The sequence below is a fragment of the Trachurus japonicus genome, chromosome 11, assembly GCF_045865225.1.
Source record: "Trachurus japonicus isolate A0001 chromosome 11, Traja_1.0".
In the NCBI taxonomy this organism is placed as follows: domain Eukaryota; kingdom Metazoa; phylum Chordata; class Actinopteri; order Carangiformes; family Carangidae; genus Trachurus; species Trachurus japonicus.
The window spans coordinates 29,923,552-29,941,507 of NC_140917.1; the positions used below are offsets into that span (position 1 = coordinate 29,923,552).

Consider the following 17,956-nt stretch of genomic DNA (forward strand, 5'->3'; position numbering starts at 1 on the left):
TCAGAGTCTCTGGGTCAGAAAATGCTTCAATCATGTCATTGAAGCAATTTGCATGGTGTATAGTTATTATTTTTGTTTGATGTGAACGGTCAGGTGTTTCAGCCTGATAAATCAGTGTGTCATCTGGATCAAATTCAGCATCTGTGTGTGGCCCAAATGCAATTTCAGGGTCAGCGTTATGTTATCATATGGGTACGCCTAGTCTACAACAACTACACCCCCTATACTAGTTCTGATAAACAGAAATGGATCTCTGATATCACTGGGCAGTCTGTGATAGCCACTGAGTGATCCATGGCAACTGGGTGATGCAGACTGACCTGGTCCTGGCCTTGGTCTAGATCTGAGTAACTGGATACCTGAGACAGTGATTGGCTGTCAGAAACTTCAGTAATTCCATCCTGGTCCTCAAAGCTACAATCATCATCTCTGTGTTCAGGCTAGGTGGTAGAGGATTCTTCACCGGATTGTGGTTTACAAGTGTTGTGGACAGATGTGCAAAATAGGCTAACTTGGAAAGAAGAGTTTAGTGTCAGTCAGCTGATGTGCTGATACAGGGCTTTTTCCTCTCAGGCGCAAGGCGCCCCCTACTGACATGTGAGCGTATCGCGCTACAATTACAGTACAATGAAATAAGCACTGAAATCCCATTTTTTGACACAATAAAATGAAATAAAAAAAAAAACATATTTATAGGGGTGTCTAGTTTTCTTTTTGTTAAACAATTTCCAACACAATTTTTAATGCACTCAGTATTTTTATCCCATAATGAACTCCTACAACTTAAATGACAACATATTTTCTGTACACTATACTGTTTTTAATCATTTCTACTCTATGAATTCAATGTATTTTTAGCATCTTTTTAAACCTATACACTCAATGAATTTGGTGTAGGCTATTTCTTTTCAACCCTTTACAGATGTCCATATTCTACTAACTTTTGGACTCAAATATCTTTATTGATTTGGGAATCTCATAAAGTTTTGATCACGATTAGGCTACTGAAAATATGGTCTTATGACAATAAATGTTGAATGTAACAATGAAGAAGTTAAAAATGTTATAAAATTGCTGTGTCTGTTGGGTAAATTTCACATCCATAAGGCTACATTTCTCCAGGCTGTGTCAAATGAAACTTTGTTTTATGTGAAACTTTAATCTTTTTTTTTTACTCTGTAGCCTATGTAAAATCAGTAAAAACAAGAATGCTTTCAAGACATCTGGTCTTATGAAAAATATTATCACTCAATATGTTTTTTTTTTTCCTGTTTTCTCCATTTTAGCATATATATTCATTTATTTATTGTTTCTTTTTTGATCAAATTTATCTAAATGCATCCTGATACATTGTGTTTATTTATTTTATTCTATTTCTTTATTTTATTTCATTTATATTTTTTAAAATATTTTTTTGGTCAAGCTCTGCTCTTTGTGTGATATTACGCACTCCCAGTACTTCACTGTTGTTTTTTATGATGTCATGTTGTTTACTGTCATGTTTGTTTGTATAATGTCTTTACTGTAATATAAAGCTTGTCAGCTTGTCAAGGAAAACAAACAAAAAAGAACCCGGAACTTCGTTCCGCATGACGCTACGTCACATCCGTTGTGCTCTGACATTTCATCCCCCGGAAACATTAATAAATAGTTCCGACAGGCTTGGCTAACGTGCTGTGGAACCGACAGGGACATTTGTAGTTTCTACACGAGCACGGAGCATACGGGGTTAGTGGCGTCAATGCTATGACACAACAACATGGATAATCGTACACAGAGGAAGACATCAAAGTTGATTTAACATTCTTCAGCGGTTTGCCAAAGATTGGGGGAACTAAACTCTAACACATGACTGAGCCACTGGATCGGAACTAACAAAGAAAACCAAACTAAGAGGAAGTAAAACATCACGGGACAATGAACTGACTTAAAGGTCGTTTTCCGAACTTCTGGAGAAGACAAAAAACAGTAACGTAAGACCACCACTCTATCATTTCATCCTAGCAGTATCATAGTTTTGTCCTGACTTATAGTTTTCTGACTTGGCGGTTTCAGAAGCAGAATTTAGAAGGTAAATGTTTCTTACACAGACACAAACAAAGCTCCTTAATCGTGTTTGTTTGTTTGTTTCGTCCAGAGGGGTAACTTAACGTTAAGTTACTACGAAGCGAGTTTAGTTTGTTAGCGAGCTATGTTGAGTCTAAAGCCAGGCTTCCCCCATCACGAAGGTGGGTTATTTGGTTTTTCCGTTTTTGTTTTAAAACGAAAAAACGGATTAGGCTATACTTTTATACCCGGACCAAGGTGGTTCTCTTTTAACCCGGCTTGATCACCATGGTAACTTATGCTTCAGAGTTTCATCTTAAAATCGGCTACAAAAGCGCCACTGTTTCACAATTTAACTTATTTAGAGCTGGCGTCACCTTTACTTTTAAAGTCCAGTGGAGCTGGATCAGAATTACAGTGATTTTCAATGCAGTGAGTCCCCAGGACCCACAGGTGGTGATTTGAGTGAGTGGGTCCCTGGGAAATTCAATTTACATATCATTCCTCATCATCAAATTGTTTCTTTTGAATTGTAATCATTTTCACATTTGTTTTCAGCTTTGAGTTAACTTGTTAATGAAGTTGTTATGAAGATGTCTAGGAGCTCAGATGATGAACTGTTATTCCCTCTGACAGACGAGTCATGTTGAGTTTCCTTGGACTGCGCAAAGAAGCAAAGAAGTCAACAGCCGACAAAGAAGCTGATGGAGGTTTTGTCATCATTGGTGAGAAAACAACAAATATGAGTAATGGTGGAACACCGGAGGGTGGGGGGAAACATTTTGAAAGTTAAAGGGATATTCCGGCGTAAATTTAACCCATGGTCCAACGCACTGTGACTCCGAGTTAGACCCCCCCTTGAAGTCTGCTAACTGCTAGCTTCTCTAGTTGTAGCAACTTTAGCAACAGTCCCATAACAAACAGCCCAGTCTATTTCTCCACGTGCAAACTGCCATAAAAAAGCCACTCATAGCCACAAATAATGAGAACAGCACCAAACATCATCATAATACGAGGCATCAAACATCTGTTAGCTTTGCCTGGTTTCTATTGAAAAGAGACAAAAACAACTCACCCACTCGCCTCCAGTTATACGTTATGCAGTCAACTTTCCGCGTCCAGGCACTGACAACACACGTCCGAGTCCGACTGGCAGCACAAACATTTAGTTACAGCGCCCACTGGCAGGCAGTGACCACAGCCACATCATTCCCCAGCATTGAGACTCCACCGGCAGCTGTCCCTCTTTCATTTTTCTCCTCCTTTTCCTTCAGCTCGTCTTCAGTAAACTCGGTCTCAAACTAATAGGGGTGCCCATAAACTCAGCCGTGTTGTCCCTTCTGTGATGTCTGCTTCACTATGTTACAGGCAGTCTCTTCCGGCAACGAACGTAGTCCTGATTTCATGTGTGATGTCAAGTCTAATCTCGCGCTTGTTTACGTGATTCTCTCCCCTTTTTACCAAAAAGGGTCCTATACTGTATGTTCCCCAGTCGCAATACATACTGGGGAACATAGGACCCTTTTTAATATAACCATTAAAAGAAAAGAAGAAACCCTTTATAGTTGGAGCAGCCCTTTTGAAGTTTTAGTAAAATGTTTTATATCTGCCTTGTTTTTCTATGCAGGACAGACGTTTGAAGAACAGAGGAGGGAGATGCAGAGCATGAACATTGCACACCCATCAACAAATGTCATAGTGCAGCCATCAAAGGTGAGCTCATGACATGACATCTGAAGAAGAAAGTATTTTGATTTTGAGACCAGTATGACGTCTATTCTGTTTACATAAAGGGAGAGTTCAACATTTTGGCAAATTGGCCCTTTGCCATAATCCCTATAGTTTTAGGAGTAGGTTCGTTACCTTTAATTGTTGGTGCAAGCTATTTTAAGAACGGCGGAGCAGAGTCGCAAGCTGCTCAGAGCTACGCTACGGAGGCTAATGGAATTTCTTGCTTTCCCTCATCAAACACATCAAATACACAATCCAACAACTCCAAAACGCTCTGGTGGACAAGTTGTGACCTGCACATTCACCACGCTATGAGATAATAACGGACCGTTACGAGACAGAGTTGTTTTAGAGGTAAATGCAGAGACGGTTTGCCGAAAAACTGCCCCCGACAAGATCGCACGCACAAAAGCGGTTTTGCATGAATTTACCACAAAACAACTCTGTCTCGCAACGTTCCGTTATTATCTCATAGCGTGTTGAATGTGCAGGTCACAACTTGTCCACAAGAGCGTTTTGGAGTTGTTTGATTGTGTATTTGATTGCACCTACAATGAAAGGTAACACACCTACTCCTAAAACTATAGGGATTATGGCAATGGGCTAATTTGCCAAAATGTTGAACTATCCCTTTAAACAGATATTGCTGGAATATCACACACATCTGTTTGGGCTTATACCAAACAAACATGATCATTTGGAGACTTTTTGGCTCTGTCTGGAGGACAATGCTAAAGCCGATCTGTCCATCTGTACATCTATCCGTTTGTACGACCCTCGTGTAAATTCAGAGAGACGGGATTGTCATTTTTTTTAATCTCATGCCAACCAGGTGGGTTTGTTAGCTCAAGCTCAGCGACAGTCGGTTTCATAACTTTCTCAGATTTGTTTCAAAGCATCACATCAGAAGTCACACCACTGAAATATTGATGCAATAAATGGGGATAACCTTAACACGATTGTTCAAAGTTCAGATCCAGTATCCTTATTTCACCCTATAAACTAATTCTAGTGAGTGAGTTCAACCTGTTAAACTTACCAAATTAAAATACACGGATTTTACAACCCCTGTTAGGGGTGGAATGGTTCACAAAATCCACGGTTCAGTTCAGTTCACGGTTTTGTTTTGTAATTTCACAATTTCAATCTGACAGATTTCTCTTTTTATAGTCCCATTTGGAATTATCATGCCTTTCTCCCAGCCAAATTAGATCCTGTCTTTGCTCAGTGGCAGAGGACAGGCTTAAGTAAATTCAGTGATCTCTATATAGACTTAATTTTTGCTACATTTGATGCTATTTCCACCGAATTTAACTTACAGCGCTCTAACCTTTTCCGCTATCTTCAGATTCGCCAGTTTCTTCGTACCATCAGCCCATGTTTTCCTAATTTACCTCCAAAAAAAGAATAGATAATATCATTCTACAAATTCCCACCCACCGCAGAGGTCTTATCTCAAAAATGTATAATAGCATCGCCATCACATCACTTAAAGCAGATAACAGCGGCACGGCCGTTTCGGCTAATGCTGTGTTCAAGGCAGGCTTTTGAAACCGTAAGTTACAGCTTCAAGTCACAACTACGACTTGGTAGCGTTCCAGGTAACCCGTAGCTCGTGTTTTTACCGTCCTGTTGTCTGTGAAAGTTCCCTATAACGGCCACTCGTAACTTCCGACCCGTGAACTCGTACCAGATCGAACTGGTATGACTTCACAGGAAGGAAAAACACAAAGTACGAGTTTCCGTGAACGCACCATGAGTTAGCAGCCCCCGCCCTTGTCAGGCATCAATTGGTCCTCGTGCTACGTCACCACATTCACGCGCATCCCTTGGCTGCACACACAGCCCTTCATGCCGTTCTCTCCCCTCATTGGATAACACTTGTATCCCACAAGGAAAATTTTCTCCTCGGGTTACAGCAGAGCAGAGTGACGGAGAGACTCGTGTTTAGGCTGAAATACTTCATGTAAGTGATTGCTGACGGAAAATAGGACTATTTAGGACTTATATTACATAACAAAAACATTCCACTGATATCTGCTTTAATAAAGTGACACTCGATAAGATTAGAGCAGATTGGGTAGAAGACCTTGGAATCGATATCTCCGATGCAAACTGGGATGGTGCATTAGAGTAAATGGATCAACCTCATGTGCTCGCCTTAGTTTAATTCAGTTCAAGGTTCTCCATCAAATCCATTATAGCAGAGTCAGACTCTCTAGGATCTATTCTAATGTCAGTGAGTGAAACATGTGAACGTTGTCATATAGCTAAGCCAACCTGGCCCATATGTTTTGGTCCTGCAATAAACTGTATCATTTTTGGACTACGATGTTTCAAACTTTATCTGAGGCTTTTAGCAGAGATATCCAACCCAGTGCAGAAATGGCTATATTTGGAGTCCCAGGAGAGTGTATATCAATGACAAATACAATTAAAAATGTGCTAGCCTTTTCAACTCTCCTTGCCTGGAGAAGAATCCTGCTAGAGTGGAAATCAGCACATCCACCCAAAGCTTCCTCTTGGATGAAAGACTTGATTCTATTCTTTAAGTTAGAAAAAATAAAATACTGCAATAGAGGGTCGACCCAAAAATTCCATGAAACGTGGGCCAGAAGCTTGAAGTCCTCCCACAAAATTGAGAATTAGGCAGGAATAAACTCAGAGACCTCAGTAAACCTGGGGGTTATATTCTTGAATATTCACTTTTTTCTTTCCTTAAAAAAACCCAACAAATATTTTTTTTTTGTTTTTTTATATCTATTATTATTATTTCTCAGTTTACTTATTATTATTTTAATCTTGTATATTTCCATGCTTGCAACCTTTTTAGTGCAACATTTGAGGTGAGTTTTTCACTCACTGAGTTTATTTTCATTATTAATTTATTTTTCATATAGACAGCATGGTAGGGTCGGGTGGGGGGAAAGAAAATAAGAAAAATTTTGTATGTTGAATAACTGTGATCTATGCTCATTTTCTCAAATTAAAACATGTTAAAAAAACAAAAAACAAAAAGAAAAACGGCAGTCTGACATTTGACACATCAATGTGGACCAAGGTACGTTTTATCAGTCTGTTTTCTGGGAATAATTGACATAAGGAGAAACCAGAAACAAGCCGTTTTTTCGTTTTGGAAAAAAAAACGGAAATCAAAATTTCAGTTTGTTTTCTCGTTTTTGGTTCTTATTTAACAAAACGAATTTACCACTCAATATTTTGTTTCCGTGGGTGGGCGGGTCCTAGTGTGCTTCCTTGCCCTGTGCCCTTCAAAATAAAAGTTCCTCAATTTAATAATGTCGACAAAAATATTACTGTAGGCTACAGACACTAGCAGACATAGAGGACCCCATCACCCATAGTCAAGACTGACACGGCTTCAAATAACAATAATAGTAGGCTATTCATAATGAAAATGAGAACTTATGAAGTTATGATGACTTCAGTGTAGATGTTTAGCCACAAGGTGGCACAGTTATTACATGATGTTACGCAGCTTCCTAAATACAATGGTGAAGACATTTCTTGGTAATGATTTACTTCCCAGATTTTCATATGTTTACAATGGAGAATAATGTGGAATAATGCAACACTGAGGTCAAAGACCTCTAAAGGTCACCAAAGGTCAGCCACCAAAGTGGTTCCACATCTGAAATCAAACCTTGGGGTAACGTAGATGAAATGCTGAAAGTTTCATGCTTTAGTCATAAAATGCACAATATGAGCTTATCTGCCCCACTATACTGATTGTCAAAGTTTCTCTAGTTGTCACACAATACAGAAGGCAATTTAGGTGCTATTCCCGGGTGAAAATAGTAAAAACAAATTGTGGATGTAACTTCATCATGTCCAGAGAACCCGATATTATTAATGTAGACTAGGAAGGCTAGGAAATATTTAGACACATATTTGCTTCATCCTGAGAAATGTTTGTTTCACTGGCAGTGCCTTTAACCCCTGTCAGCCCATTGTATTGTCTGTGTGACTGTGAGCTACTGCTGTAGTTTTCTTTGTGACATGACAAACATAACATTTTTTTCAACACTGACATTAAATCTGTGTCTCCCTCTCTTCACAGTCATTCTACATAACTCCTGATCAACCCTCTGCCAGAGAGCTCCCTTCAGACTCGTGTATTGCAGCACCCTCAGCAGTGGAAACAGCTTCAGCCGTCCCAGATGTCCTTGGAGATGTCCCCTTCACATTGGCTCCTCATGTCCTGACCATGCAGTCTGGATACCCCGCTATTCCTGATATGCTGCTATCGCGGGATATTAATTACAACCTGGCTAATTTTCAGTATGATTTCACTTTAGAGAACTCAGTGCTCCATAATGCCTAGTTAGTATGAATTTTACTAACAGAACATTGACATCAGGAGCTCACACTGTCGTAAATTCAACTGAAATGCTGTTGCCAACAATAACTATGACAGCTTATATACTGTTCCTCACTGTTGTCTATGACTCCCTTTTGTTTTTTGACTACCCTTTCAAATTCCCCAGACATTTCTGATCATTTGATTCCTTGAACTAGAATGTAACAGTGCCCTGAAGGCCTGAACCTTGTATGTAAAACTCTGGGCTGTGTTTGGGCTAAGTGTAGTTATTTACAAAATACTGCCAGTCATCTAGATCTGTGTGCATGTATTATGGGAATTAAATTCTCAGTGACACATACATACAGTATATTCAGCATCCAATGCAGTCCAAGGAAACCTATGACCTATGCTGCTAAATTAAAAAATGAACATTGATGGCTTCAGGTTTGTCTCTTTTCCACTTGATTTTTAGGTATGCCTCCATTTTTCCTAGGTCTCCATGATTAACTTAACACAAGTTGTTCTACATTGGCATGGCAAAGTAACCTCCTTTGAGATACTATGACCTGGACAAATGAGAATATGCACAGGCCAATGGCAAAGTAAGTTTATTTTATATCCCTTATCCTTTTTTTCTTACAGTTTGTCTCAAAGGGCTCATGACAACATCCTCTGCCCTCACATCCTTTGAGGAAAGAAAAAATAGGAGAAACCTCAGGGTTAGAAACAGTTGAGAGATCAGTTTACAACATGGAATATGGAACAATATGGAGAATAGTACAGATCAGTCAGCAGTAGCTGATGAAGGCAGCTTCTGGTGGACGGGCTGGGTTGTATACAGGGAAAGCAGGGAGAGCAGGCCAGCTGATTATTAGAATTATCTGTAATGACAATAGTCCGACAATATGTCAGTGGTGTATTATTTTAAACAGGGAATCATTACAAACGCTATGAGAACTTATTCAAGGATAGACGGTGGGGCCCTAACTTTATTAAAAGCATAGTAGGTCTACTTGGACAATGAATCACATGCGCAGGACCAAAACCATTTCTGGAAAGTGTGTTGAAAGTGAGATATTATTCACATCATTATGGTGTATTTGCATTCAACCTAGAGTCAGCTGGTGTCTTTGCTCACAGATACCACATTTTAACATGGCCCATTCAGACTACATGTTACTTAAAACCCTATTTGATAACTTTGTTATAACATGATCAGAGAGGAAGTCATGGGAGACACAATGTGCTTTTCATATTTGTTTGATGAAATGAGCACAGCGCTCCATCTGGGTAACAAACTGCTGCTCTTCTTCTCTGACACTCACTGAACAGAAAAATGCAGCACTAGAGACTCTTTCTTTGGGATGTTTCTAGATGGGTTGTGTGGTATTTTTTTTAAAAATGTTTTTTTTATGTTACTACACCACATGGGAAAAACACTTAGCTGACCAATAGTTCAATCTCATCACAAACTTGATTCTGTCACTGTTTTGGAGTTGAAAGGACAGTGCTGGCTCTCCTCAGGTTTTAGCAGTGTATCTGTCACTACACAGGAATAAAGATGAGGAGATAAGTTATTCTCTATGAGGCTTCACGACCCAACTGTGTTTATCATAGGATACTCAGTATTACCATCAATTTCTACAAGTACAATTTCCCCTCAAATGTCAACCATGCTCTTATTTTGCTTCCTGAATATGACCTCGTTCCAATACAGCAGCAGATTTTGGTTATTATTTATCATTTCAGTAGTAGACACTTTGAATAAAGTAATATATATATATATCATGACAGTAGTGTACACAGTGTTTTATGTATTTTTGTTTGAAAAGTGGTGTAGTTGCATACATCTTATCTCTTACTTTTTTGCTGTTAAAACACAGTAATGACGTTTGATGTTTATCCTGGCTTAAATAATTTTCTTAACAGCTTACATGAAGTTGGCTTAATTAATACTTAATTTTACCCCTTTATAGGCTTTTGAATTAGGGAAGGTGTTGAACTGTGACAAATACAAACATTTGTTTACATAGACCTAGGTCCTAGTACTTAATATCTCTGATAAGCAGTCCATGCAGAGACCTGGACTTCAAGGATGGGTGCTCTCACATTTATTTACAATGTGCATTTCCCCCTTCCATCTATTCAAAATGTATACAGTTAAAACTCAAAGATGTAGCAATACTGTAACTTCCATTACTGGGGTCAGCTTTTTCACTGCTGAATCTTTGTTTTTGTTTTTTAAATCCCTAAATATGAATATGAATTGAGAGTTTATTCAATGAAATTATCCAGTGGTGAGAGCTCACTGCTCAGCATCAAGAAAATACATGGAAAGAAGAAACCAGACAACTTCAGGAAACATCTTCATCCATTTAACAACACATGCTACAAATACTCTGAATCCAAACAAAGTTGTAGAACTGATAACTCGGAGGTGCCAGAGGGACAAGAAGGAGCAAGTGTCATACAGCATTTCATCTCAGAATGTCTGAGCCAAACTAATTTGCACGCCATTAAATGATGTTATCAATGATGATTGAAATTCACAATGTATAGCAATCACCAGCCTTAAAAGCCCCAAAATATCTTTAGTTGTATCTGTCGCTCATAGTGGTTTAAGCCACATCATACCATAAAGACCCATTGAATTGCTCAGGAAGTTAGTTAGTTAGTTTAAGTTTATTTCGGACATGTTAAAAGAAATAAAACATAATACAGTAATGGACAGACATGAATAAATACTTTGCAAAGACAACACGAGCAAAAATAAAATAATTGAAAATAAAGATAATTTGATTTTTTTTGTTTTTGTTTTTTCATATCCGAAACGGAGTGGGAAGTAAAACTTATTTACTCCCACCCCTTATTCATAAATTATCTATCAAGCTTTCTTGTCATTATAATCAATAAGTTAATTTATGAGTTTATCTAGCTGGATTTATTCTAACATATTATCACTACTCTTTATCTCTCTATATACAGACAAAGACAAACTGAAAGTAACACCAACAGAGCAACAAATAAATAAGTGGGTAAATACCTAAATAAATAACAAATAAGCACCTTGTGGTTGACAAACACCCTCATTCCTGTACATATTGAAAATAATTTCTTTGTAGACCTACTTCTTTTTGAACTGGATTATGTTTGGACATTCTTTTAACCCCACATTCAACCTGTTCCATAGTTTGGTCTGGGACCCATCCAGATGTCAACCTCCTGTGTTGAGACTAACAACTGCCTGGAAACGGTTAGGGGTGGGAAAAACTTTTTTTTTTTTTCTTTTCAAATAAGTTTCGTGCACCGTGAAACAACTGTATAAATGTAGACCATGAAATATTCCAGGAACATTTATTTTACCTGTCATGTTTTTATTCATCAAGTGACGGCGGCAGGTCATATCAGCATCATTAAGCAGCAGCCGGCCCGTCCCAACAGCTGGAAGAAAACACAGCCGCTCCCCCGTTAACGTTGAGTTACTGTAGCCCCCTGCGCTTCTTGTGTCCACACCACCACAACCTAGTCAACACACGACATACGGTACCAGCTAGTGCGTGGAAACCATCCCAGCCCAACGCGCTCGGCTCCCTCCTCCTCCTCCTCCTCCTCCTCCTCCTCCTCCTCAGCAGCCGGAGCAACACAGGACCAACGGAGAACCATAGCTTCAGTTCCGCCAACCTGAGTTCACGCTGCACGAGTCGACGGAAGCCTGGCCTCCGGGCAGAGACCGTCCCCGCCGGGCAGCGAAAGTCCAGCTGGAAGGCTCCCTGTCCTCCAAAGGTAACAACATCACTCAAGTGGTTGAAGTTCATCTCTAATGTACCCGTCATCGGTCAGATAGCTTGGTGCTATGCTAAGGGTCGTGCCTGTTCAGTATGTCGCGGAACTAGTTTAAAAAAAGAGCCAGATTAACTGGTTCCGAAGATGAATTAAGGCGATGCAAGAATTTAGAAATTGAAACCACCAATTTCCAAAGAGTCACATGCTATTCTTCTGTTCGGCTTGGAGTATTGTCGACTTTACAACATTAGACTTAATGAAAATGTCAACTTCAGTCTGTGTTCCGACTGTTGGTACCAGGCGTTATGTTGTGTTTTGGTGCGGGAAGCTAGTCATAATAACAGTCAAAGCTGCAAGAAATATCACGTTTTTGCTCATTTGAACACAGTTTTGTGAACAAGATGCAACCCGAATTATAAAGCGGACTGTCATTAGTAAGACAGATGACAGGAGGCTGTGTCTAAGGCTATACAAATCCATCACCAAGCCCGACGAGCTATTATTGTTAAGTTTTTAAATGCTAATTCACCTTAGCGTAACGTTACCGTTGTCTCTCTAGCTTCACTTGAACCTCCCATATCGGTGCATAGGTAACGTTAGGCTATTATGCTAGGCTAGTTGTCTAGCTTTAAATGTAGGCTCATACACCAGGGATTTGATGGTTGACGCGTCAAGCTTAGAGGGTAAATACGCATATGAATACATGTTTTCACTATAGATCTCATTGCCAATGTTCCGATTTCAATGTGAATATCAAAAATCATTTAAACGCACATCATTTTAGAGTGTTATTCGCATATTGCCATGGCGTTTTAACGTTGTAATTTAACACTAGCTAAAACGAGTGTTATTATATTATTACCATTGCGAAAACACGTTAGGATATGGTTGCCTGTGTAGTGATGATACAGCTACTTTGTCGAAGATGAAAATGGCTCGCTAATCTACATGTCATGGATAATTAGTCGGATTTTTAAGCATATTCTGGGAGCACGAAGAGCTTGTTCTGAATTGCTTTACTTTGAGGTCGTATAGCATCATTGAGAGTGGATGTAATTCGGTATCAGCTGGTAGGACCATGGCTCCTATAGCAACACTGAGGCCTAGCGGTCTGTGGGATATAAACAGAGCCCTCTGGGCCAGCACACCAGTATCTGCATCTACGTGCATGTAAAAACACTATTTTGCAAACATGAACGAATGAAAATATACAATATATTTGACTATATTCACTGACTCAGCTTTGGTGTTTTTAAGCAAATATGCAGCATGTGTCATGACTATAATATGATCTCTGTATTTGTGTTAAAGAGTCTAAATATTGTCTAGAATATGATTTGACAGATGTCATTGAAATTTATTGAATGTGTTTAATGATTGAACACATGCTTGTTCATGTAGCCTAATCATCCAATTAGACAATCATGTGGCAGCATAATCACACAGCTCCAGGTGAGGAGCTTCAGTTAATGTTAAAGCATCAGAATGAGGAGAAATGTGATCTCTTTAACTGAGTTGGTGTTAGACAGACAGTGACTGATCCTCACACTGCCCATCTCATAGATTTTCACTCACAACAGTTCATGGAGGTTTCACTTAAAGTGGAGCAGCAGCTCTGAGGTGAAGCGAGGGGTCTGAGGAAAATGGACAGACTGGTTGAACTGACCATGGTCACCTATATAACCACTTTTTACATCTCTGCTAAACTGAGAAAAAAAAGGTGAGCATTCAAGCTCCAGGTGCATGCACTACAATAGCAGATCCACAAAAAGCCTGGTCTGATTGATCAGGATGTATGCTAAGGAAGCAGATGGCAGGGTCAGGAGTTTGATGCTCAGGGCCCTGCATATTACCCATGTAGTGGGTTTCAGCGTTTGCAACTTTGGTGAGAGGATGACTCAGAACTATTTTTCTATTTAGTAAATGTTAGGGTTAGCATGTTGAACAGTGAATTGCAGGAACACCAATCAGGAAAACTTGATGGCTCCACCTTCACAGGTTTGGTGTCAGCAAATAACAGTAATGTTAAGGTAGTGCACACAAGTTTAAAATGTTGAGTCTTTAGTCAAGGAGATGGGGAGCAATAGTCTGAAATCAGCTGGTTCTCACTCTGTTCCTAGGTTTTGGTGGACTTGTAAAACATCATCAGTCACATTGTCCAAGTTCATAATCCAAATCTGACTCAAATGTGTTATGGTTAATATCCTAGAACTGTTATATTTCTAAGTGCAGACTATTTAGGCTTTGAATATGTGGTTGGTTAAATCCAAATAATGTTTTGGGAATATGCACTGCACTGGTGTTTTAGTAGAGGATCATCCTACTGGATAAGGTTGTGTTATATCAGTATTTTGCTGTCTGCTTTGTTGATATCCCTTTGGTAGATAAAACCCTGTCTTTGAGTTAAAGTATCAGTCTGAGAAGATGAAGGTAGGGCTGAACGATTTCAGAAATTGACCTATTTGCGATTATTTTTATCAATATTAAGATTTAATATCCAATTATTTTCTAAGTTCCTTATCATCTGTGTTATTCAACAGATACAAACAATAACTATAACACTGAAGTGAGACGAATCTCCCTGCACAGCCACAGTTCCTCAGGTGCAGGTGGGCAGCAGGAGTACGTAAAATAGATTGAGAAGAACGACCACCACACACTGATAAGACTCTATGCTGAATGCTGATACAATTTAGTGTGAACAACGCGTTTCGCTTATTGTCAGGTTCCCTCTGGTGTTGCTGGGTGTGTTCATATACCTTCTGGTCACATGACCCAAAACATAAATGGCAATAAAGTTTAAAACTCAAAAGTATAATATATCTGTGTGACATGAACAGTATAGCAACACTCAAATAAAATAGAAGCAATACACCCACCACCACCATGTGTTGGGAGGGTTACTTTTAAAATGTATTCCCCTACAGATTACTGATTACATGTCCTAAAATGTAATCTGTACTGTATTTGGATTACTCAATTAAAGTAATATAATCTGAATACTTTCTGTAGTTTATTACTTTTAGATTACTTCAAAATCGCCTGCCTGAGCGCCTTTAACTGGGACACTGAATTTGCTTTGAATGATCTTACACATGATCTTAGGCTACCGTGGCTCCTTTAAACTAAAGCATTAATAAATATGCTTGAATTTGTCAAACCACATTTAAATTTGTTATTGATCATCCAGCCATATTTAAAAAAAAAAAATTGAATAGCCAATCACATTGAATTAGTAGGCCTAGGCTATATTAAAACTGAGCAGCTTCCTCTGCTCTACAGTCCAGACTACAGCCTCTGAACCTTTAATACTTATGCAGAATACCTTTGAAAAAATACACGGATTAAAATAGGTTGTGTTTGTGAGTGTAGGACAAGCAGCACAATGATATTTTGAAAATAAAGTAATGACAGGAGCCAAGTAAATCTGTAGGCCAACTCTAAAACTGTCCTTAAACTCACATCTCTGCTGAAGTCGGTGTGGTTTTGGAAACAGTGTGACGTTGCTGTTAAACCATGCTCATTATAAACATCACGACAGTCCAGGATCCTTTTAACAACGTGATCCTGTCGCAGTTCATTCATGTTGTTTACCAGAGGTTGGACATTGCTGGGCATCCCGAGAGCGCCATTACCAAAATGAAGCCAACTTCACCAGTGACGGGCGATGAGTTTAGCACGTAACCCTCCTTTCTTTCCCGCATGAGAGCACTCTCGGCCGGCGGAGCTGGGTTAAAGGGATAGTTCAACATTTTGGCACCACCGTTACATGTAATCCGTTACCCCGCAACCCTGCTCACCACATACAATATAATACAATAGAACACAATACAATAGCATAGCCTAATTGTGGCGCACCACAATCACACTGCAAGAAAAATTTATAACAACAAAACAGTTATCACAACAACCAAGTTTAGAGAAAACAACTCAGGTCCTGTGAGTCATTCATACCGAAAGGCTCAATGGTGGAGAGTCCATTGATCCAAAAGGCCTCTCTTCTCAGCAGTTGTTTTATGATATTCCCTCCTCTGGGATTAGGATTTATTTTTTCAATCCCAATGAACCTGAGGGAGGCAGCAGAGCCATGGTTTTTGTTTTGATAATGTTTGGCAATGGCGTAATCCAGGTTGTTGTTTCTGATGGCCGCTTTATGTTCTGCAATACGCAATTTTAAGTTACGTTTCGTTTGTCCAACATACATAAGACCAGAGGGGCAAATCAACACAACAACATGGGTGGAAAGGCAGTTAGTCAATTATTTTATTTTATATTTCTTTCCTGAGTGGGGATGATTAAATGATTTGGTATCAAATGTGTTGGCACAATGTGCACATTTACCACATCTATAGTTTCCATAAACTTGCTGGGACAGCGAATTAGTTTGTGTGGGTTCAGTGTTGGACTGACCATCATGTCCCTTATGTTTCTACCTCTCTTAAAACAAAAACGAGGTCTGGAGGAGGATAGCTGGTTCAAGCTGGGGTCACATTCCAGTAATTTCCAGTGTTTGGTGATTATCTGTTTGACTTGCTGAGATACTGTGGAATACTCAGAAACATAGGTTGTGCTATTTTCATTTTCATGCTGTGTGGTTGGAGGGTTTGGGTTTAATAATTCTTCTCTATCTCTTCTGTTGGCTTTTGCCATAGCACTGTCAATAAGGGATTTGTCATATCCCCTTTGTTGAAATCCTTCAGCCATTTCTTGTGCCTTCGCGTGATAGTCCTCTTCATTGCTACAAATTCTTCTCAACCTGATGAATTGCCTGTAAGGGATGTTGTTGATGAGGTGATCAGGGTGGAAGCTTTCGGCATGTAAAATAGTATTTCTGTCTGTGCTTTTAAGAGAGAGAGAGAGAGAGAGAGAGAGAGAGAGAGAGAGTTATTGTTGACTGAGATGAGTAGATCTAGGAAGTGAATAGTTTCACGATTGTATTCCATAGTAAATTTTAAGTTAGGATAAGTTTCATTCATATAATCATTGAATGCCTTGAGCTCGTCCTCACTACCTGTGAATCCCATAATGATGTTGTCAATAAATCTGCGAAAGAACAACATTTTATCAGCAAATGGGTTGTTATTGAATATGCCTTTCCTCCCACAATGCCATGTACAGGTTTGCATAGTTGGGGGCAAAAGGGGACCCCATGCTGGTGCCTTGAGACTGCAAAAAATATTTTTTATCGAACATACAGTAATTAGATTTCAGTAAACTTGGTCAACATCATAAACAATTCAGCAGGGAGATCATCTTTTCTGGGTTCCAAATAAAAGTCCATAGCCTCTAATCCACCCCCATGCAGTATGTTGGTGTATAGGCTTCAACATCAAAGGTAACCAAGAAGGAGTTGTGAAGCATAGAGATGTTGGTCAAAAGGTTTAAGACATCCCTGGTGTCTGCTACATATCATGGTAAAGTCTTTACAATGTCATTAACAAAGGAGTCCACAAATTGGCTTAAAGGTTCAGGTACAGTGAGTTCTTTCTTTGCACAGCTGGGCCCGGAGACAGAACTTTCGGTAATCAACATTATTCTCTCACCACCCCACATACTACTGTTCTTTTTGTTCCCACTAATAAAGTTAATGCATTCAAATTGAAAGTTGATTCTTATAAATTCTTTAGACAACTTCACTCTTTTCATAACAAAGCGAATGTCACTGTGGGAGCCCCTGACTCTTTGAGCAAATTTAAGAAAAAATCCACTTTCCTCCCCCCTGGTGTACCGAACCCCACTCTGGCCACATTTAGCAAATTAGCAGAAAGAGATATCGAAACTGTTGTAAAATCAAAAAATAATGTCAAGAAGTACAACATCAGTTTTTTGGAAAGAAAGGCCCTAAATGAACTACAAAATAATTTGAAAATTTTGATAGAAAGACTATATAACCGAGGCATTTAGACAGCTTGGAGATGCTTCATTTTACAGACAGTTACCACATAATCCAGTGGAAACCTTTCTAGAGGAGAGGGACTCTATCTTGAACAGAGCCCAGGAGTACCTGTGGATTACTAAAAAACAATTTGAATCTTAGCAAACACCCGATGACTCCTGTCCTCTGCTTATTGCCTA

At 39.2% G+C, this 17,956-nt stretch overlaps 2 protein-coding genes across 3 annotated transcripts in view; both read left to right on the top strand.

Moving 5' to 3' along the window:
* The first annotated feature begins 1,680 nt into the window (after nt 1–1,680).
* On the top strand, nt 1,681–8,559 carry umad1 (UBAP1-MVB12-associated (UMA) domain containing 1). Of its 2 annotated transcripts, none has more exons than XM_085792244.1 (4): nt 1,681–1,973; nt 2,683–2,771; nt 3,674–3,759; nt 7,856–8,558. In XM_085792244.1, exons 2-4 carry the CDS (start codon nt 2,690–2,692, stop codon nt 8,117–8,119), a joined length of 432 nt encoding a protein of 143 aa, XP_085648370.1. In that variant the 5' UTR covers nt 1,681–1,973; nt 2,683–2,689; the 3' UTR covers nt 8,120–8,558. The 2 variants fall into 2 exon arrangements, with proteins under 2 accessions (XP_085648370.1, XP_085648371.1); XM_085792245.1 differs by having other exon boundaries at nt 1,687–1,968; nt 7,856–8,559.
* A 2,750-nt stretch (nt 8,560–11,309) lies between these two features.
* glcci1a (glucocorticoid induced 1a) overlaps nt 11,310–17,956 on the top strand; it is an 11,934-nt gene continuing 5,287 nt past the window's right edge. The window contains 4 exon segments of the mRNA XM_085790247.1: nt 11,310–11,351; nt 11,625–11,733; nt 11,736–11,881; nt 15,479–15,561. Of these exon segments, the coding sequence (XP_085646373.1) occupies nt 11,310–11,351; nt 11,625–11,733; nt 11,736–11,881; nt 15,479–15,561 (380 nt within the window).